Source organism: Seriola aureovittata, chromosome 11, assembly GCF_021018895.1.
Source record: "Seriola aureovittata isolate HTS-2021-v1 ecotype China chromosome 11, ASM2101889v1, whole genome shotgun sequence".
NCBI classification, from domain to species: Eukaryota; Metazoa; Chordata; class Actinopteri; order Carangiformes; family Carangidae; genus Seriola; species Seriola aureovittata.
The window spans coordinates 21,812,912-21,836,209 of NC_079374.1; the positions used below are offsets into that span (position 1 = coordinate 21,812,912).

The following is a 23,298-nucleotide window of genomic DNA, read 5'->3' on the forward strand; positions in this document are numbered from 1 at the left end:
CTCCCTCTCTCTCTCTCTCTCTCTCTCTCTCTCTCTCTCTCTCTCTCTCTCTCTCCCTCTCTCTCTCTCTCTCTCTCTCTCTTTTTCTATTGTGTCATCATTGCAGCATGAGTGTGACCCATCATGTTCGGAAACTAGTTATATAAACATGGCCCGGAGCGTTTTACCACACCAGTGCCAGCCTGTGACACAGTGTACAGTATGTACATGCAGTTCAACCTCTATGTCAGTTTTCATTCAGAATTTGGGATTTGGAGTGTAAGTAAATGAGTGCACACCAAAGCAGTGAACACATTACTTTGCCGCTTGTGTAAGTGACTTCTTTTCAAAATAAAGCCTCTGAGTACTTCATTCGTGGTCCTGCATCTGGAACAAAGCTTTGTTTTTCACCTCAGTAAAGGTGAGTCGCACCATCACACAAAAATGTGCGGCAGAAGGTCAATGCTAGCTAAAACAAGAAGTGTGTGTGTGTGTGTGTGTGTGTGTGTGTGTGTGTGTGTGTGTGTGTGTGTTTGTTTGCTTGTGTTTGTGTGTGTGTGTGTGTTAGGAGAGAACAGAACATTGTGTCATTGAAGTCCACTCAAGTTCAATGACAGCAAATCTACCCATAATGCTTTGTAACACATCAGAGAGCATCTCACGGGGCTCCAAATTACCACTCACATCTGCTGCTGCTCTGTGCCACAAATACCCCCAGAACCACACACACACACACACACACACACACACACACACACACACACACACACACACAATCAACTAAACTCTCACACATGCACATGAGCGCCAAAAGCCAAGCGAGGGCCTGTTTGAATTGATTAGACTGTCATAAGTGAAGTGATGATGTGCTTAAACGGAAATGATGGAGAAAGTTTGGCTAATTGATTGTTCTGTCAAACCATTGAATGTGACTTGTATTCAAATTGGGATAAAATGAAATTTTCAGAATCTGTCCGCTGGCATGTGCACATTGAGAAGAAGCACAGGCACAATGAGAACTATTAGATAATGAGACACAAGACATTTGACAAGTATACATGGTTTTACTGTACAGAAACTCCTAGAACAAACACCTGAATTATTGTAACATAAAACGAGGAACCAGGCCTGATCACTTTGCACCAAAAAGACGAGGAGGAAGCAGAAAGGGTGAGCCTAGGTGAGCCCAGAAGCTCAGCTCAGGAGGTTTGCATTTTTCTCTGAAGTTCTAATGTGTTGTTTCCTGTCTGTGGTGAAGCGTCCATGCCTGACAAAACAGATTTTGGAGCAAATGGGGCGAATCTCCAGAGACGCTGCTAAGAAGGACGAGCTTCTCCATTGCAATTCTAATGTAGCTTTTTAAGGTGCAATTCGCAGATCTCAAAACATTCATAGGCCGTTTACACTGAACAGCAGCCCTCAATAAAGGCCTACCCACTCGCATCAAGAAATTATTACATTTTTATGAAACATTGACCTTCGGGGAAAAGATGCAGGCACTGTATCACACAGATGAGTCACCATCTGTCTGTTTCAGCTCAGTAGTTGACAGTGATTAATTGACTGATCACAATCTATGTTTGCGTTATAAAGTAAAATTGCGGAAAAAAACCCAAAACAAGAGCTGTTTTAAGTCTGATGTTTGATAATCAGCAACTAAACACATATTTTGCCCAAAAGAGTCTTAATTGATCCTCATCATGTTTCCTTTGCTTTTGTACCTGTTATGCTTGGGCCAGTCTTCTCTTCCAGACCAAACACAGCCTTCACAATAAAGGCACCCTTTTTTTTTAACCAATACTAGCACTATGACGCAATGTTTTTACAAGTGGGTGCCTATTTTGTTTGTTTACACAATCGGGTAACATGATATACACCCCTACTGCCGGTTCCATGTGATTCTGCTGATTAGCAGTTAGTGGTGGCACCGTGCCAAGAAATGTAGTAACTGTGATAACAACAAAGTCATGAAGGAAAACTGCAGCCTAGCACACATGGATGTAAACAATGCACTATTATAAATATTCAAAAAATGCAAATGCAAATGTTTCATGAAAAAAAAAAAAAAGATCCAACACATTTGTCAGGCCTGAAGAATACACACAATGCATTTTGGTGAAAAACTATGAATGCAAACATAACTTTGTTTGCTTACGAGAATTGTCCACAGAGGATCTTTAAGCCTTCACAGCCTGTCCCCTCCCCCCTCCAGCCTGGGAGCCACTGGCACTGAAATCCTTGGTAACAGCATCCTTTAACAACACACTTTTTTTTTTTTGTGTGTGTGTGTTTGTGTGTGTGTGTTTGTGTGTGTGTGTGTGTGTGTGTGTGTGTGTGTGTGTGTGTGTGTGTGTGTGTGTGTGTGTGTGTTTTTAATATCAATGACCACTTTGTCTGGTCGTTGAACCCGACAGTAGTAGACACTGTAGGTCAGGATTTTAAGTGTTCAGTGATAATGAGCCTCTGCTTTCAAGTTCCATTCTTTCATTGTGAACAAACAAGCAAAGGATTCAAAAGGCGTAGATGGCAGTAGATTGTTTTTCAGTTGGTTTCACCTTTCTCTCTCTCTGCATCCTGAAAGCACTCAATCTCACATTTACATTTGCTCCCAGTGCCATTTCCACTCTATCATAAGCTCTCTGCCTTCCTCATCGTCTCCGCTGTTTATCTGCCCCCTCATTCTGTCTATTTCTGTCTCTGTTTTTACCTTGAATGACCGAATGGGCAAATGACATTGAAACCCTCCTGAGTCAGCATGTTGGTACCACATTGAATCATTAGTCCTTCGGCTCACAGCTCACAGCTCTACATAAAACCGGATGACGATGCCTTGCAGTTATTAATTAAAAAGCAAGGCAATTTCCTTGAGCATTTTTCACGTGTCAGAAATACAGCATGCTGAATAAAACAGGCAACAAAAGAAATAATAACAATATGGAAGTAAAGGAATTTGACAGGACAAATCAATAAGGAAAAAAAAATAAAAAATGAATATATGGACGATAAAACTTGATCATTTTCTCTCAGCAGTTTTTTTTTAAAGTGTACTTTAAAAGTGGCTATTATGGATGCAGTACTGCCTGAAATCTAAAATAGTAACCGTTATGTAACCATGGCCTTTGCCTGGTGAAAGGAGATGTCAAATGCAGTGCTGCAGTATAATGGCTTTAAATCTTTCTCAGAGCGCAACAACGAAACAAGCGGAGAACATAAAATGAGAGCAAAAGGACCTTTTTTTTTTTATGTGGGCAGTAGTCTTTCTTTATTTATAAAATATCCCCCCTAGATGAAGAGAGACTAAAGATGACATGTTGGTGTTACATTAGTTAGAACTGATTTCCAGTTTGTGTAATTAGGAGAGGAGGATGGCACAGCGCTGAAATGATATTGTTTTGTTTTTTTTTCCCTGAAAGTTAACCTGTCTCTGACTCTGCAGAAGTCCTTGTTTTGAAGACACTTTTACCTCCAAGAGAAACCCTGCAGCCTCTTGTGTTTTTGGAAACTGCAGCTGTCAACATCACCGATTTTGGGATTGCCAAGGCAACAGGGCGATCACACAGACAGCAAAGAGAAATTTCCACAGACATGTAGACAGATAAAAAGCAGCCAGTGAGCAAATCAGACCAGCTTTATTCACTGGTCCATATTAGAGCGGGCCTGAGGCAGCCGTGGCCAGATGGCAATCCCAGAAAGATGTTCCACTATCCTATCCTATTGATACTGACTCACTGCCTACAGCTCATGTGTGTTTTAAGGGGGCTGTAAACTTCATCTTCTTTATAGATAGTCTTGTCTTTCTTGTAACACGCATTTATCAGTGGAGGGCTTCACCTTTTGTACACACACTCACACCTGAGAGGTGCCCGCTGCAGCTGTAGTCTTCCGCTGCCGGCCGCTGGGAGCAAAACATTTAATCAATCTTTTAAGACTTTACACACACAGCACTAAAAGGAAACAAGCATGTTTGTGTTGGCGTGTGTCAGGCAGAGAGAAGAAGACTTTGAGAGAGAAGGGGGGAAAAAACAAAAGAGTGGAAAGCAAGGGAGTAGGGGTGGGTGGGGGGAAGGGAGGGCTGGCAGAGGGATTGAGGCTTGGGCACCACAGGCACATCTGCCCATGCCTCACTTCCCGCTCTGTGGTCTCTGGCCTGGCACATTGACACCAGCAACAACACATCAGGAAGCTGTCACTTTGTTTTATTTACAGTACTGGTATCGAGTGTGTTTGTTACTTGCTTCTCATGCAAAAAGGGTAAACTTCAGCTTGACTAATTTTATTAAGTTTATTTTCTTTCTCTTCTTTCTTTCTGTTTCGCATTAACATGAGGGAGTCATCCGATAACTGAATAAGCAGCGTTGAGTAGACATACTGGAGCAGTTTGGGGTTAAACAGGCTTTCCTCTGTGACATCTCAGTGGTTAGAACCCAGCAAGGGAGGCGGTTACCAAGTTGTTGGTGAATTGACCGCACAACTCAAACTGTGTAGTAACTTTGCCACATCGCAGGACAGAAACCGGCCGAGGCTTTATTAATATGAACGAGGGTGGTCCCAGCTCTCGTGAAACCCAGTCCCTTTCCAGGAGGTCCGGCAGGTGGTTAGAGACAGCACCTGTGGAAAAAAGATATCGTTTCACTGGACTCTATCTCCCAATTCTTTGGAGCTACTGTAAATTTCCCTGATGCCATTTGACAGGGATTACCTGACGAAGCCCGTGATTGTAATAAAAGATTATCTTGTAAGTGTTTGACTACATTTTTCCATTTGGGATTCAAGTCCACTTTCATCCTGCACCTGGCCTTAAACTGGCTGCACTACAGCCACAGGCTTTTCCAGTCAGTTCTTCCAGTCCCATGTGGAAATGCTGCACTTGTCCTTATAATTGATTCTAAAGACAAAAAAACATATTAAGACTGTCCTGTGAGAAACGAGCCCACAGGTCGTTTGTTCAATCGAATTGTTCAATTCATTGTTTAATTATGGCAGGAGGAAAGCGAAAAGTGCGGTGACGTGGTATAAAGAGCGACAAAGTCTGCGTTAGAGAGTCGCTCTCAGTACAGTTGTGTGTTTATTATTGTAACCATGACAACCAAGGTCCGGTACGCATGCCCCCGTAGGGGCGCTATATTAGGAAACACTCCTCTGAGTCGTATTTGAGGGTAGGAACAAACCACTGACATGCTCGTATGCACTGGAGGACTTGTTGAACATACGTCATATTACAAGGTGAGGCCCACGAAAGAGGCAAAGAAGTATTAAACACACAGTATGTAACTTCTCTCAATCCAAACAATAAAAAAAGACGGTGCTGGGTGATGCTGTGAAATAGCGTGGGATCACGATGTATTGGCAGGGCTGGGAGCTGAGCTGCCTAACATTTGCCTGACTTTTTTTTTCTCTGATAACTTCAGATCTAGACCTCCAGTGACTAAAATCCTTCATCCAGATAAAATATATTGTTGAAAGACGACCAGTGCAGAAAGTGTGTCTTAGAAATTTGCGTTAAAACTGGATAAAAGTCCATTTTGATCTGGCAGGCAACCACAACGCCCACACATGCGCATAGGGATATGATGTCATTGACAGGAGACCGAATGACACGGAGCGTTAACATGCTTAAAATGACCTATTTCTCTAGGTTTGAGAATTGCTGAAACATTTGGGAAAATGTAAGTACACATTTCAAAAAAAATATATAACACGAGGTCGAGTCATTTTTATTCATTTTAATGTCGCAAAGTTACATATAACTTTTAGGACCATTTATTGCCCTCAGAAATTTAATGGCGCACAAGTGTGTGTGTTTGTGTGTACACGCAAGCATTTGCTGGTCCTCTGGGAACAGGCCATATTGATAAAGGCCTCCCAGAAATTGTTCTCATTTTACCAGGTGTAAGCTTTAGCCTACTTTACTGGATACCCTGATTTGATGTTGTGTCATCTCATACACTCACGATGTCAGACACACACACACACACACACACACACACAGACACAAATGTGAGCACAACATGTCGTGGCCTACTTCTCCAGTACCTCTGTTGTAAATCTATCTGTAACCACTGAATAGAAGTGTGTGTGGGAAAGCCTGAACCACCACTGTACGACAGAAAGGCTGGAAGAGAAAGGAGGTTGGAGAGGCTGGATTTAGTCTCCATCTTGGAAGTGGTTAATTAGCTTGAACTCCACATTCCTATCCAATGAGAATGAACCTAGAGTCAGAGGAACATGTCTGCGTATGCAACCATACATAAACATGCATTTACACATTCCACCATAATTACAGTCAGACCAATTCTCAAACATTTTGTCCTTATGCAGAGAAGCTCTCGCACAACATCCTCTCTTTCACTTCTCATCTTCGAACCTAATGAGAGCTCAGGTGGCAGTGCTGGATGCTTGCTCTGGGCGGTGGCAATGCAGATGTTACCTGGTGGCTCTACACTTTCCTCTGTGTGTGTGTGTGTGCGCGCATGTGCATGCGTGTGTGTGCGTTTGTGTGTGTGTGTGTGTGTGTGTGTGTGTGTGTGTGTGTGTGTGTGTGTGTGTGTGTGTGTCTGTGTTTGTGATTGCAAGCCAGCTGTGATGGCCAGCTGCCCACTTTACCAAGGCCTTGGCAGCTCCCCAGATGGTTGACCCAGATAGAGGAGAGGAACGCACACTTGCACTCTCTTTGATACACACACACACAGTGAGATGTACACCTGCATGGGGACCCTTCTCACAGAGCTGCTTGCTTTGTCCCACTGGAGCAGGTGAGGGAGGAGAAGCAGAGGTTTTATGGCTTATTTTCAGCATGACCTCAAACTTTTCCAAGTTTTTTTTACAGTGTGGTTCTTTGTTGTTGAAAGGTGCACCACGCATTTGGAATTATGAGTTTTTTCAGGGACTGTCAAGTTTAGATCGTCATTTCATATCCTGCCGCTGTTTCAAAAGAATAAAAGCTGGAAATCATGGGCCTGTTTGCAGCAAACTGGGGCTAGAGGTTTGATGCAGAAGTATAAGCATCATTACTTGAACAATGAAAATGTAGCTTATGCTGGATGGGTTGGAAGTTTGGAAAAGCCAGCATCAGTGATCGCCATTGGACAGAGCTGAACTAAACATATATACATACACACAAATATACAAAGAATGCAAGTTCAACCTCAGAGACATCTTTCTACCGACAGTTCACTTGTATTTTTTATTTGTTTCGATGGTGATCAAGTAATTTCAGTTGCCTAAATTGAATTAACTTTACTAGTACTGTAATATCAACAATGGATCAAATGTGTAAGTGGAATGTAAAAGGGATTGCCTATTGCAGGGGTATTGAATAAAAATTCAGGAAGGTCCAGTTAGACAAAAATGCATCCCACTCTCCACTTATTTCTCCAATGATGTCTCACCGTGTGTGTATCTCACTGAGTGACTTGAGTTGCAGTGATTGGCTGAGAAACGTCACGTGACTAGTGCTGTAAAGGCAAGAAAATCTGTGCCAGTTAAAATAGAAACGCTCTGTCAAAATGTAATAATTCTCAATAATTTATAGGTTATATGTCAGGGTGCGGGGAGGATGGTCTCTGGGTGTGGATCCTGACCACTGGCCTGTAGTGATGAAGCAACAGGAAATTACCTGACTGTGTAGTTTGCCTCAGCTCCAGGGAGCAAATTTAGCATCTTTAGCACACTGTCTTTAGCCTGCAACTCCACTTTGATCAACCTTGTTGTTTTCAAGTAAAAACAGTCAAATGCTACTTGCCCAGCACCAAACGACAAAGTTAGTGACACAGCTGGTCAACACAGTGACAACTGCAACATTTATGAGTTCTGATGATTCTTACAATCATTCGAATCATTTGAACTCGACTCGTCTACTGGATGTGTAAAAAATGGACTTCAGCAGATCAGAAAACTATATAGAAGTTATTTTGTGAGTGGTCATATGGTTCGTTTTTAAAAAGTGTCAAACCTCTTTTACCTTTAGGAAAGAGGAGTTCGCTGTGACGAAATGATATTACTGTGAACTCATAGTCATGCTGAGGGGCCAGCCAAAGACTGCAGCAGTCCCTCACACTCACCTGTCACGACATCCCCATGGCTCCTCCGTGCAGTTCAATAACAAATGACCTCAAAAAGCTTTTCAACGTTGTCGGAGCTTTGTTGCTTTGCCTCTAAGCTTGCAGCCGAGATAATCACGAGGCCAGATCGACGGCTGTTGTGTTACACGTTACGCTTCTGGTTCTGGTACACCAGCATACTGTCTAAAATCACACACTGAGGCGATATTGTGCCAGCTTTGTTTGGTTCGGCGTAAACAAGCAAAGTCAGCATAACGAGGGGTCTTCTTCACTGCAATATAGCGGGATCTTTGTTTTAAAGGCGTTTTTTTCGTGTATTCAGAGGTGATTTTCTGCAGTCACATATGTATGTGTGTGTGCATGTGGGTGTGTGTGTGTGTGTGTGCGAGTGCAGTCATTATCCTCAATGTCACACCGCATTGCAGTGCAGTAAAAACCTTGTAGTAACTGTGTGTGTTATAGAGTGTGTGTGTGTGTGTGTGTGTGTGTGTGTGTGTGTGTGTGTGTGTGTGTTATATATTTGATCCAACAGTTTCAGGGCAGGCTTCCTGATGCTGATACTTCACTATCTGATGCTGGGACTGAAATTCAAATTCAGTTGATTATTCAGTTAAAATATATTTGTATTGCAATGTATTTCCACTTTTTGTAATGCCCTTTCAGTCTGTTTCTGTCTGTGTCCCTGTTCGTCTCACTCCTCTTCATTACATCTGCCCTTGCTTTGATAATTAAATACTTGCTATTTTTTGTCCTCTTCCCCTTTGTGACCAGATTCATTTCTTTCCCTGTGACCTCAAGTCTTCCCCATCTTCTTTCTAACAGGAAATGGAAGGTTGTGCCGTCAACAAGGGCGCACACGGAGCAGAAAGATAAATTGGTTGAGAAAAGAGGCTCATTCGTCATAGGAGAAACTGCTGACGTCTGTGTTGTAACATATAATAAGACAGAGAGGACTATTAGAAGTGAGGAGAAATGTACGGTAGTTCAGCATGGCAGGTGTTCTGTTGTAGATTATGAGCAACTAACTTATGTGAGTACATTATATCGATCTCAGCCACAGAGTTTATCGTCACATCAATTTACTATTAAAATGTCCTCAAGGAAACACTGCCCATTATCAATGTTTCTGGATTTACAGTGTCAGGTAATAACATAAATTGTGTTGATATTTTATCAGTAGTACCTGTTGTCTCTTTCATCTGAACACAGCTCAGCACTGTGACCAGCAAAAGACTGAGAAGGTTTTTTTTTTTTGTTTGTTTTTTATTTCGGTGAATTGATCTGAATGTTCCAAATTTACACCTAGTGCCACGCAGCCTACCTGCAACTGGAACCTGAGCACCCAACTTGGATTTTGTCCATGTTGCCATGACAACATGCAAATTTTTTATGTTTTTTATTTTTATTTTTTTTGGATTTTCCTTAGATTGTTGTCAAAATGTTGCTTGCAGCAGCTCAGCTGAGCCTGAGTTGACAACGAGGAACAACATGAAAACTGGAACATAATCAAAATAGCTCAGCGTGGTTGGTATTCGGTGGAGCACCTCAGGTCGTTTCGTCAGATCTCAAAGGGAACTTGAGAATTATTGGAGTTAGAGCGGGTGTGATGCCTTTTGTTGTGGTTCTCTGGACATGTATTTAAGGCTGTTGGTTTATCTTGGTGTAATATATTGGTTAAAATAAAGTATAGCACTTCAAAAACAGTCACAAAAGCCTGCAGTGGCTTTAAGTCTGCTGCCCTTCTCCCACCCTTCTTCCCTCACAGCTTGTTGGCTTCGCCCCTTCAGGTATATATCTTGCCAGAGGAGCTCACACAGAGCCGCCTATTGTTTTCCTCGTGCCTACGTTGAGCACACATGCACACAAACATACACTGTACGAACACACACAAACACACCACCTCTGGTCAGGTCCCAGCCAAAAACCCAAAGCCACAAGCCGTGGAGTGGATGTGTCGCAGGCACAGAGCCTGAGGGTTGGTTAAGTAGGGGGCCACACCCAGCAGTGGGAGCTGATGGTAGGCTTGGGAACCAAAGGGAACTCCCATAGGAAGAATTAAGTCATTCCTATTTACAGGCCCACTTATTTAGAACAGAAGCAGGCTCCTGTTTCGAGCGACAAACAGTAAAATATAGCAGCGGATAAATGATGTAAAATAAGCAATGGGGTTTCTGAAATTAAGTTGATCTTTGGGTTTTTTTGGAAGCTACTAGAAGTCACAAGATTATTATGGCAGTCTGGTTTGTTTATAGAAAATTCCTGGACGGTTGTATGTGTATATATGTGTGTTTTGATTTCTGTGTATTCTCCCACATTAAGACAGTATTTTTGTCCTTGTTTATGTTAAAGCTCGGTTCTGTCTGGCAAATCTCCTATTGACAGTCTTTGCTGACATTTTGGCAGAAAAAACTTTGCCCTTCTAAGGATTGGCTCATTTATTCAACAGCTTTTTCCCTTGCTTTCTTCCTGATTTCGGTTTGGCAATTTCCCATGCAGTGCAGTTTTTGTCACTGCTGACTCTCACTGTCGGTGAGGGTGTCGAGGCCAGGTGGTTCCTCTGATACATGTGGAGCCACCAGCTGCTTCTTCACCTGCCACAGTGGAGCTTCATCAGGAGGCCACAACAAACGTGAAAGTTCACACTGTCCCCTGCAGATTCAGCCAACCAATAGGTGTCATATGCAGTATCAAGGTCAATCCCTCACTGGCTTCCCACACCTAGCAGCTGTGTTTGATGCAGGGGGTGAACACAGCTCCCTGTAATACAAAACACTGAAATTTATCATTTTTAGCATTAATGAAGTAACACAGCCACTTGAGACCATGCACCTCACGCAACCACAGTAGTGTGGAATGACTGTAGAATGTATAGCTTGTATAGCACTTGACATTTCTCGCATTGTGAATTCCACACGGCGCCTGAAATATGCGGTCTTACACTGACTACCAAGCATTCTTCCATTCAGCATCACAGAATCTTTCCTTTGAAATGTCAGAAATACAGAATGTGAATCTGAATACAGGAAAGTACTGTTGGCAAACCACAGAACCATGTTGGAAATACAGCCAAGTGCCTTTGAAAATCCCCAGTAGATATCAGGTTTAATTAAAAATCCTTGCTGAAAACCTGTTATAAAACATCTTTTTCAGTCAAATAGCACACACTTACAGAAAATATTTAAAATAAAAATGTCCCTGAACAAGTTCATTTCATTGAGCGTGTGGGCTGGTTATTGGCTTCGTATTTCAAAAGTGAAAACTGCCAGAACAGTGTGACAGTTTTTAGCGCACTGGCAGCCTTTCTAAAAAAACCCTGTTTTCATCTTTGTGTGTACGAGAGAGCTTGATCTGATGTGTTCGTATAGTCAGCGCCTTCCACTCAGGCTCATGCCTATTAAACTCCAATGTGTTATTATTTTTACACCTCCACACATTGACCCCTGGGAGCTGGACAGTGCAACACAAATAACCACAGCTGTCAACGTAAGAAAGGCAACACACATCCCATCCACGCAGAGATTTGACCTTCCTATACATTCAAGGACAGAGCAGCATTACATGTGTGTTCATTTACAGCGGTGCTCTGAAAATCTGATGTGAATATGCAAACGGATGAAAACGTCCTCGATTCCATGTGTTCATCCTGCACAGTATTAATCATCCTGTAGCATTACTGCCCTCTGCTGGACAAGGGACAGTAAAACAAAAACATTGCCAGACATTCATAATGAAGAACAACAGTACATGGTGATCCAGCTACTGTCGCCCTTGAATTTTACTCATAGACACACACCTACACACACACACACACACACACACACACACACACAGTCAGTCACAATACAATCACACACACACACACATTTAATGAAGTGATGTATTAATTAAAACCGTGTCCCTGTGTGTGTGTGTGTGTGTGTGTGTGTGTATGTATGTATGAGAAAAAGCTAGGTCAGAGGGAGGGGTAGCATTTAATGGCTTATCAGGACCCTAGCTAGCCTGTGTTTGTGTGTGTGTGTGTGTGTGTGTGTGTGTGTCTGTGTGTGTGGCCAGTGGTTACAAGCCAATGGCCTAATTTTTGGCTGAAGACCGGGAGTCGAGGTTTATAGTCACGCACTCCTCTTATCACGCTCAGTTGACTGGCTTTCTGTCTCTCTTTCATAATCCTTCTCTTTCATAATCAACCTCTGACTTAGTTTTTTTTTTGTTTTGTTTTGTTTTGTTTTGTTCGGCCCGGTCTCAAATGGCTGTTTACTCTCACTTTTTCTAATCACCTCTGTCAAGTTCATGGAGACTCCTGTATCATTTCCCATCCACCCAACACCTTCCACCCCAGTCCTCAGAGAGCTAATAGGGGGGTCGCACCTATTAGACCCCTAATATGACCACAACTCAGACACACACACACACACACACACACATACTACCCCCTCAGCTCTAAACGCTCTTAAAGGCTCTCTCCTCCTGTCTCTACTAATCTCTCACACACAATCTCTCCCTCTCCCTCTCACACTCTTGCCAAACTCTGTGCACAAGATGAGGTTCAGTGAGTGTTGCTTTAGGAACGTGACTTCCTCACAAGGCAATGAAACTCCACTCCTGCCTGGACATTTTTCATCTGTCTTCATATTCAGGTATTCAGGCACCGCAGGACACGCTTATACCTACACGTCAGGGTTTTTTTAGTTGGGTCTCTACAGCCACTCGGGATAACTGCTTCAGCATGCAGCTAAAAAACACTGATGCATTTTTGTCTTTCAGGAGGAAAGAATGTCTTTTATCAGCAACTAAGAGAACACGCTGAGGTTTGTTTTGGTTTTTTATTTTATTCTCCACATGTTCGTTGCTTGTTAATTTGTTTTTGCTTACGTCAGACCAGCTTGTTAGCTTGATGGCTTTTCGTGTGTAGTCGCTGATTTTTGATGAGGAAAGCTTATAAATGCTAATGAGCGTGCTTGCATTTTGGTGTAGCTGAGGGTTTCTTGGCGTAAATGTGAGAACTTCAACGTGTCACTTTAATGATGCTGCAGTATGTGACCCCGTCTCCCCTCGCTGTATCGCAGTACATCCCTGTGCATTTCACAATTTAGAAAGTGAAATCTTCAAAGCCACGATCAGTGAACCATGATTTAATCATAGTCCATCAGCTATAGTAACACTGAGCTCTTAAAATTTCTGCATCCCTTGAACAGGCTCTTAAATTCAAATGTCGGCTTTAGAAAAGGCTTGAAAATAATAAAAAAAAAAAAAAAAAAAACTGATCTCACTGAGTCTATTTTCGGAGCTTTGTGCTTTTTAGTTGACTGTGAGTACATGTATGAAGTAACAGATGGGCTCGCCACAGTAGCCTGGATTTCTTCCCTGTGAAGCTGTTAAGGAGGTTGTTTTTGTCAATGGTTGTGTTTCTCTGTCAAACCACTGCAAAGGCCACCAGGAGTTTAGTTGTTATTTGAGTCTGGAATGCCTTTAAATTCAGTCCGGATAACCACAGAGTATTGGCTGCATGACCACAGCCTCTTTCCCCTCGTCCATTCAGTGTGTGTTGAAAATGCCAAGAGAGAGAGAGAGAGAGTAGCGGGTAAAATCCATGCCAGCAGAACAACATGTGCCTCTGTGGAGCATGCACCGACTCTATTCTCCCATGTCTGCAGCCTTTTGCACAGTCCCTATGAATTAAAATACTGAGGGAAGTGGAGTGGCCGGTCTCCCTTTTTTCGTAAAACAAAGCAAAACAAAAAAACAGTCACCCAGCCAAGGCAGTTGTGGTGAGACTCGTCCAGCCACAGTTATGGTTGGCTCGAAAACAGAAGCATGAATGAATTTGCATCTGGAGTATATTTGAGCTCACCATCTCCTTTCTCGTGCTGACTTCTGTGTCCCTCAACCCGTATCCCCGACTTGTTGTCAGTCTCTTTTTTTCTTGTTCTAACCATCTGCCTTTTTTCTCTCTGTTGGACCGTTTCTCAGTTGCTGTTTCGCTTTCTCTCTCTTTCTGCTCAGTTTAACTTCATGTGCTTAATTGGCAAGCCTCCACCCAAAAAACCTCTAATTTGCTTTTTAAGAACATTTTTATGTCGAGCAGTGGGAGTGTGAGCTGTGGGGGGAGTTGGGCGGCGGTGAAGACAGCCTCATTGACCTTAAACGACCCCGCAAGGTTTGAGATCCTACTTCGGGAACATTTTCCTTAACCTGACATTACCTTTTCCTCACATCATCCAACTTCATCTCACTCTCTTCATTTCCACGTCTCTGTCCTGGTTTGCCTCATTCCTTTATCTTACCGTTCCCAGGATTTTTCTCTTATATCCTCCCCTCTTATTTCCTTTACTCTTCTCAAGCTTTTATGTCTCTATTTCTTCTCCCCCTCCTCGTCTCTTATTCCATTACTATCATCTCTATCCCCAGCTGCTCTATCTACCAGAGAGGCTATGGAACTTTAAGGCAGTTTTTTTTTTTTTTTTTCTCACACTCGCCTGTAGATTTACTATTATTTTTAGCTGGCATTCTGTGGACTTCCAGTAATATTTTTAAGCTACTTCTTGCATTTTGGAGGGTTCAGTGGCCAGAATCAGAATCTGGATTGCAATACGTATGAAGTATAATCAATGTAAAAAGTTCATCTTTGTTACACTGCCAAATGAAGGTATCTATCTTACTCACATGAATACAGTAATTGCAAACTGGCACATGTGGAACAGTGTAATAGATTTTGCACTACAATCCGGTTTGGACTGCGAGCCAGCTAGATTTCTTAGATAATCAGGTTCCAGCCTCTTAATCTCTCTCTACACAAAGCATTTGTTGCTCTAGGATCAGTTGAGTCGTTTCACTAGTTAATTTGCAAAGTACACACATGCAAATGGATCAATCTTTATACCAGCCTGGCTCTGCTGCAACACCGTCACCCAAGTCAGTTGTTTAAAGACGACTTAAGTTGAGTGAGTGGAGTCCACAGCTGGGCCCTTTTGACAATGTACAAAGTTTTCAGTGTTTGCAGTAGCCAGAATTCTTAAGTAGTGACTGATTTGACCTGTCAAGAACAACAGAAACAGTGGGTGGTCCATTAATAACTCTTAGGTTGTGTTGTCTGCATGTTTAGAACGACTTTCCTGCCACGATGCTTCATCCTAAAACTGAGGGACATGAGTCCTGCAACACTGTTGGTCCAGTACAGACGCAGACACCCTCTAATAAAACCATGTGATATCACCATAAATCATAATCACTGTTTCATTTCTACCCCACTCTACTCGAGTGAATCCAAAACAAGCAGTAGAAGTTTGGGTGAAAATACTATGTGATTGCTCCTCACGACTGGAATGCGCAAGATATACAGTAGACTCACAGCACACTACATACTTTCCATCATCATCATCCATTATCGCTCCCTGTCACATGTGCATCCGTGTGGCAGGCCGCAGACTGCAGAGCCATTAATCTAACCTTAATGTAAATATTTATCAGCTCTAAAACTCTAGTCGGCTGGTGAAACTGGGAACGCTGTAGGACTAACAGGTCACCTTAGTAAAAGTAGTAAAAGTAACCAAGTTGTCTGCTCTGTAAGGAACACATTTAAGTAAGATGTTTATTCTTCTTCTGTTCTTTGGAAGTCAGGTTGAGATCATTGTTGTCTGTAACAAGTGGCCACATACATAAAACACCACAACACATTTCTCAGGAAAGGGCTTTGTGTCTGCCAATCGCCGTGCTTTCAGGGAAGACTTTAAACAGCACGCAGGATATATTGCAAGGTTCTATTACTTCAAACAATAACTGTGGCCGGTTCAGAAACACCAGCTTTTGATTCAGTCTGTGGCTGACCAGCCGATGTGGAAACATGGCTGAATAATCACTATTGATGGAGCATACACCCGGTTTCAGTACCTTTCTTTGCCCTCTGTGACTACCACTAATAGTTTGGATGCACACCCACTGCATCCTTTGAAACATTTTCTCTAACTGTCAGTCTCTGACAGTAACTGCAGTCTGCCAAGAGCTTTTTACTCACTTGGAACATTTTGTCTTTCTCTCCATCAGGTTTTTCCGATCACAGACATCACACCGGAGCCAAAGGTGAGTGTTTTTTCTCCACTTTTTCCACTTCTGTTGTTTGAGTTATTTCTTCTGCCTTTCTTCGCCGACATCGATATGTCTTGATGATGGATTCATATAAACTTGTTGTATAGTATTAATCAGCACAACTAACACAGGTTGTGATGGGTCATAAATCATAAATCGATCGCAGCCAGCATCATTTTATGCATTAGTGGCTTAAAATTTGCTGCCTGAAAGATGTTGGTTTGGTACCACCTCTGATGTAATTACAAAAGGTAACCACTAGAGGGAGGCATAGTATTTCTTTCTTTGTTGCCTCTCATCCTTTCACTCTTGGTAAACCTCATAATTAGAGGGGGATTACAATACAGCAGAAGAAGTTAATCCTCAACACAATAATAATAAGTGTAAGGTGAAAATTGATTTCAACATTGCAAGGGTAAAACTTTTATTCATATTAACAGGTTTTAAGATTTGTTTTCTAATGTTACATGTGTACATACTATATATTTGTGTGTGTGTGTGTGTGAGAGTGTGTGTGTGTGTGTGCATTTTGGAACTGTGTTTAGTGCACACATATATTTTCACTGCAAAACTATCTTCACCACAGCTGTGCAGTTGCAGTTACAGAAATGCGTGATGAACTGAAAAGCAGACGGAGGAAGTCGTGGGGGTGAGAGGGGGTGAAGTTGTTTTCGCTTGTTGGAGATGTCAGTAACTTCGAGGGGGGGGGTCAGAGGCAGGTAAAGAGTCTGATTCTGCTCTCTGTGTCAATTCACAACCGTATGAAAACATGAGTCTCTCTCCTCTGCTAGTCCCCTCCTTCTTTTTCTCACTCTACTCCATCGCATCCCCTCTCTGACTACCGATAGGGCAGACATGGAGTCAACAGAGGAGAGAGACAGCGAGAGGAGGAGGAGAGGGAGGGAGGGAAAGAGAGTTTGGATATGAGGGAAGGGCTTAAGTAGAAACAAAGAAACGCTGCAGGTGTGTGGAGTTTGGCATTCAAACTGGACAAGTGAGAGAGAGGCAGAGAGGTGAGGGGACAGGTAGACCATGTGCAAGTGTTCTCAGTGAGATCTCAGCAGCTGAAGTTTGATTTTGGTCTAGTAGTTTAGAGCTGTCAGAGAGCTGTTTAGTTCCTTTTACAACAACACAAGTGCTGACCGAGGCATGGCCCTTCTTACCAACGGCGCGCAGAATCTGGGCTCCTATTACTGCCTGATCCGACGCAGGTTCAAGAGGAGGCGCAAGAAACGCTCCGAACGCAAAGGTAACCCCTGACAGCAGCACTTCATACACGGAGTGATGCTGAGCTGGCTTCTTGTAGACTTTGTAGTATTTAGTAACAGGTAAGGGAGGAGAGCTGTGCACTTAGTGCTTAAAAACCATTTGTTTAACTTGTCAAGTTTCAAGTTGTTAATAGCATCGAGAGTCTGCTGTGAAATCTGTTTTTTCTCTGTGTTGTTTTTTTTTTGTTATTGTTTTTTGTGTGTGTGTGTGTGTGTGTGAGTGATTTCAGTATGTAGAGAAATGTCAGTGATTTTAAAGTCGTCTATATTTGACAAGAAATGAACTTCCTGTTCTTGCACCTCGCAAATTAGTCTTTTCCATTTCCCTTGTTATGTAAATTTCTTTATATATTTTATTTTATATCTTGTCATAGAAATATGCAATAAAAAGATATTAAAGTATATGTCATTAAATGATATGAGTATTCACTCATATAATTTAAGAAATGTAGCTATAGAATAAAAATAAGCATTATATGACCATAAATGAAAGTATAGACCTGTTTTTAGTTTACAAACATTTCTGACATAAACAAACCATCACAAATCATTTTTACGTCATGTTGTACAGCTTGCTAGCTGTTATTGAGAGTAGAGATAAACAGGAAACATAGGGATGAAATGTAATAAAGGTCCCCACCAGAATCAAACATTTCAGTTACTGAGTGCGTATGTATCTCAACCAGCAGGATACTGGGACGCACCATCAGAGAACATTAATGACTTGAGAGTCATGGTCAGTATGGGTGTAAGGAGAGCATGGGGTTTTTGTCCTCTTGTTTATATTTTAGCCATGTATCTCAATTGTGCGGTGAGTGCTCAGTGGAAACCAAAGTGCTGAAAAAAAAGTGCAAAACTGAAGTCCGAGATATACCCAGTCTGCTGTGATTGAACACACATGCATGTCTGTGCATCCTGCTTCGCCCTGGTCTAAGATATAACCGTTTTTTAATTAATCACAATTATTTATCTATAGAGTGGAGACCCTTATAACTAGGTTTTCAAATAAGACCCTCTCTCTCGTCCTTTACTCCCTCTCTCTGAGTGAGACAGGTCTCTGTCTCTCTGTAATTGAAGTCGAGTGACGGGAGCCCCACAGAGGCTCTAAGCTTTTCTCTTCTGAGTTTGCTGCTCCGCTCTGGGGATTAGCCTAACAGCAAAGGTAGTAATTACTTAGGTGGCCACAGCTCACTGGCAGTATTAGCCATGTCTCAGCCACTTGCTTTGACACCCAACACCCACCAAACTCCCCCCAGCCGCCTCGTTGAGCCGAGTCCATTCATCCAAGTAAATCCAACCACTGCTGATGCAGCATTTCTAGCCCCTGATTCGCACACTGCAGCCGTGCTCAGTCAGAGACCGACTACGTCCATCAGCATTACACAGGTCTGTTTCCCGCCTTTTTCACTCTCCCTTATCACCATGGGAATGAAAGTGGCACTTTTTCACCATACTGAGAGAAGCGATGACTAAGCAGGACCAGTGTTGCTCTGCTTGCACTCTCACTCAGCTTTAATGCCTTGCACTGGAAGCCTCCTGATAAGTTGCTTAGTACTTTAGCTGCTCACAGTGCCCAGTGGGTTAGCGGCTAATGCTAGCTGAGATGATGAGGTCACATACTTTCTTAATACAATCATCAGTAGAATAATGTGACACTGACTCAAGGAAATCTCTTCGCTCCTCTTCCTTGAGGGCAGAGTCAGTGCCGCACCACTGGACTGGACAGTCCATTAAGTGTAGATTAGTGTCTTCCACAAGGACACTCAACATGTCGATATAGGGTTGACCAGGGTCACCTGTTTGAGGAGCCTTCTCTCTGTAAATACTAATCCACAGCGAGCCCTGAACAGAATTTATATTTATCTAAACTTTTGACCTGGTTTTATTGCTTCAACACAACTTATAAGAAAATGTCATGTCAAAGAGCTTATTTGGAGAATGAGTGCAGTGTGTGCAGTATGGATCATATTGCGAGCTCTACATTAAATCCAAACACAGCCTCTCCAGTGATGTCACCAACATGCATGGCTACTTAGCTGACTTTAGACAGCTGATCTACAAGATGTCTGTGTCTAAAAATCTTTCCCCCTTAAGACTTTTTCACAACTGATATACATTTTAACTAGTGCTCATAATGAACTACCTAACTGTTAACCGACAGTATGAATTCCAGCTGATCAATAGTCAGTAATCAGTTAAAATATCCGATAATAATAAAATCTCTGCTGTGAGTCTCACAGTTAACACACTGCACATCTGAGTAACCACACAGCATAAAAACCAGTAGATAAGCTGTCCGCCGTGCTGAGGAATTAAAATACTTTTACTCTTTTTTCTTTCTTTTTTTTTTTACCTTTATTCAACTTCAACAAGTATTTGAAATGTAGCAAAATGTACTTCAAAATTTAAAAGTACTTATGATGCTGGCTGATGGTTTGAATGGCTGATTGGTGTGTAAGCAGCTTTGACATGTAGTTGGTGGAGGAGGTGAAGCTACTATAAACCAAGTTATATGCTGTTAAGTGTTGAGCCATATTCTATAAACTGATCTGAATCAGCAAAATAACTAGTACAGCTGGCAAACAAGTGTAATATTTGGAACAGAAGTATCAAGTAGCATAATATTCTACCTTATTACATAGCACCTTAGAATTAAACTTAATTAGAAGGTATGGAGTAACATTCTTCCACTGGTACCGTCTCCAAACCAGACTTGAAATTGAGGCCTTTTTTCAAAGAGGTCGTTCTCACAAGTCGCAGATGTAAATAGTCAAACTCAGGATGGTTGAATTCTTCTCCTTCAGTTTCAGGGTCCTGGTTTTGTTCATGATGACTCACTGTCACACTCACATGATAATTCACTGATGTCATGACTTGTCTGGGAGTCTTGAACAAAACCACTGAATAGAGCCATTGTTGCTCTTTACATCTCATGTTAACATCTGGCTTGAATAATACTAATGAATGCTACTTCTTCTTCCGTTGCTTTATTTACTTGTATTATTGTTACTTCAGCATAACCTGCAACTCTGCGATGCAAACTATCAGTTGTATATTTTAGTGTAGGAGTGGTGGCATAACCAGTGACCATGTAAATCATCATAACTTACCTTTGCTTAGTAAGTGAATTACCATACGGTGCACAGTGACTTTCAAAATGCTTAACTTAAGCATATCTTCCAAGTGATAAGTTCTACAATGCATCTCTCATAAATGTGCCAAGCCATGACACTCGCAGACGACGCTTTCCAATGGGGCGTATATGAAATATGGAAAATGGGGAACAGAGGCTCTTTCTGCCATGCCAGCAAAATCTCCAAAATGAGCTTTTGCAACTTGAATAGGGGGGAGAGAGGGGTGGGTGTGGTCTGCACTGCCTACAATCCATCGCAGTGGAAGAGACTTTGACTACAACAAGGCTCTGTTTTCACATTTTCTCTACTCTCTGATAACTTGCCATCCTTCCTCCCTTCTTTCTCACATAGTCTTTCTTTCCTCCCTCTCTTCCTTTCTTCCTAACCCTCCTGCTCTCCTCCCACTTTTCTCTCCTTCATTTACTCTTTCGACTATACACTTATCAATATATTCATACACTGGTTGTCTTAAAATGATTTAGAAATGATCATTAGCGTGATAATATCCATAACATAATACTAAATACAATTTCTTAATGGTTTTGCCGTTTTTCTTCCCTTTAGAATAATCTCAGCTCCTGCGTGTAGGCACAAAAAAAAAAAAAAAAAAACAGATTTACAGCCTGTGAAAAAGCCTCAGACAAACCGATTACCATTTGACTGCAGTAACAATGGAAATCAAATAGAAAACACAGTCACCATAATTTACCTCACAACAAAAAAAACGTTAATTATGAGCTGTGCCTCATTTAGTGGCACAATATTTTCAGGCACCACAAACACAGCAGCACTCTGTCATGATAAGAAATGAGTTGTGTCTGCCTGTCTCAATGTAATTAGCCTTGATTAGCATGCTGCTAATGACTGTAACAGACTGACGTGGGGGGGGGGCATTGTAGCGAGACTGCACAAACTGAGGTGTGTTTAGCTGGCGGAGAGACACTCCACAGCCCTAGAGATGTATGCAGGGATTTGTGTCGGCTCCCTTCATCACCGCAGAGATGAACTTCATTAGCGCAGATTCGGTGTCAGTGTAGATTCAAATGGATATGGAAATGTTTTGCTCTTGCAGCTGGTTATTCCGCTGCTTTCATGTCATATGTGCAGAAGAATTTCTTTTGAGGTAATGGAACAGGACATGGTGATGAAAATTTGATTTTCCCAAACAAATGTGTTACGTGGAAACCCTCGCCAGACATACAGAGGGAAGCTTAATTTTAACTTGAGGTTGTTTTTTTTTTTAGCACAGAAAGAGCTCAATCACAGCTCATATTGCTGCTTTGTCATGCAGTGCAGCACTCAAACTGTACATCTGTCCTCCCCCTACCTCTTTCCTCCAACCCCTGACATTAGTCCTCTCAGGGTGTATGAAGACTTTCTCCCTCCCTATGTCAGCTGTCATGACCTTCTTCCTCTTTGCGGAGGTTTCATCCTGTCCTCTCCCCTGCTGCTCATCATCACGGCCTCTCTGTCTGACAATAGCAAAGGCACAAGGTGTGAAATTCAACTCCCAGGTGACAGTGTCAGAGGAGCTGGCACACACAAATCTACATGAATGCGTTCATGTCCCTGCACCAGCATTTATTTTCAGATTCCCCCACCTCCCTTCAGTACATACACACATGTCCTTCTCCTTGGGGAGCAGGATCCTTGTGTCTAACCTGGCCTTGAATGTGACAAACGGTGTTAGCTGTGAGCATCTAGTCAAGGAGAACAGGAGGACAGAGGAGAGGACTCTGTGATTGACAAATTTCAAAAGTTAATAGCTGCAGAGAAAAAAAAGACGACATACATGCACACACCTGAGGGAAGCAGCTAGCTGCTTTAACGCGATGATTGTATGAGATGGCGGTGAATCAAACGGCACTGTTTAACCCTTTGGAAAACTGTCGTCAAACTAGGAAGAAACACAGTTTTCAGGGCACTGTCAAGTTGAAGTAAATCATGAAGCTTTAACATCATGTGAAATGTAATGTGTTAGTCTGGTTTGTCCTGATTGTGTAAGTCTTACTGTGCTCTGTTACTTCTGTTGACATCGGTGCGTCGGTCAACGCAGCCACAGGTGTACAGTATGTGTACCTGGATATTTGTGTGCACATCTGGAGTTTCCTACCTGTGTGCCCTGTTAGGTGCTTGAACATTGAGCACAGCAGCGGTGGTCCTCTCGTACACATACACACACACACACCCACACTTTCACACACGTCCAAACACACTCAAACATACACTCTTTTCCCCCACAGGCGCTCGGTGCCTATGCTGTGTCATAAATCAGAGCTGTCAAATAGATTTTACAGCTCCTAGTGAAAAGAGGAGAGGCAGCCACCCAACAACCTTGAAAAGATGGAAGAAAGCAAAAGTAGAGGAGTTTTATTATTATTAAACCTGATACCTGGACCTAAGGATTCCATGAAGAATGATGGGACAGTTTTCACTGCACAGTGCAGGAGTCTACATGACAGACTAACTGAGAGTTTGCCGATGGGGTCAGTATGATGTGTAGTGACCACTCCATCCGTATAATCCCTCTTATACGAATCCAAAACTGTGTCATATTGATTTACGTATTAATTAACACCTTAGATTCAACAGCCATCCTAAAAATCTTTTCCCCAGATGAAGTATAGTGTAGTTGCTGTCAAGATGTGATACAGGATTGAGCGCAGTGTGCAGTGAATCATTTCTTTCCATGCATGTACTGAGGGGTTCAGCACAGGCTGGTGTAGATGCCAGTCTGTCTTTATGTCACTTGGCATCAGCAAGGCTGTGACTGCACTT

The 23,298-nt window shown here is 42.3% G+C and overlaps 1 protein-coding gene across 4 annotated transcripts in view; it reads left to right on the forward strand.

The window, feature by feature from the left end:
* Positions 1 to 23,298, forward strand: part of adarb1b (adenosine deaminase RNA specific B1b) — a 114,116-nt gene that overhangs the window by 55,010 nt on the left and 35,808 nt on the right. For 3 of the 4 annotated variants that reach the window (XM_056388859.1, XM_056388861.1, XM_056388860.1), the window contains exon 3: positions 16,077 to 16,112. Coding sequence is in view for 1 of the 4 variants with exons in the window: in XM_056388858.1 (XP_056244833.1) it covers positions 17,268 to 17,367 (100 nt within the window). In the remaining 3 variants the exon portion in view is untranslated. Of the gene's footprint in view, positions 1 to 16,076; positions 16,113 to 17,088; positions 17,368 to 23,298 lie in introns of those variants that run through there. The other variant, XM_056388858.1, reaches the window with a different exon arrangement.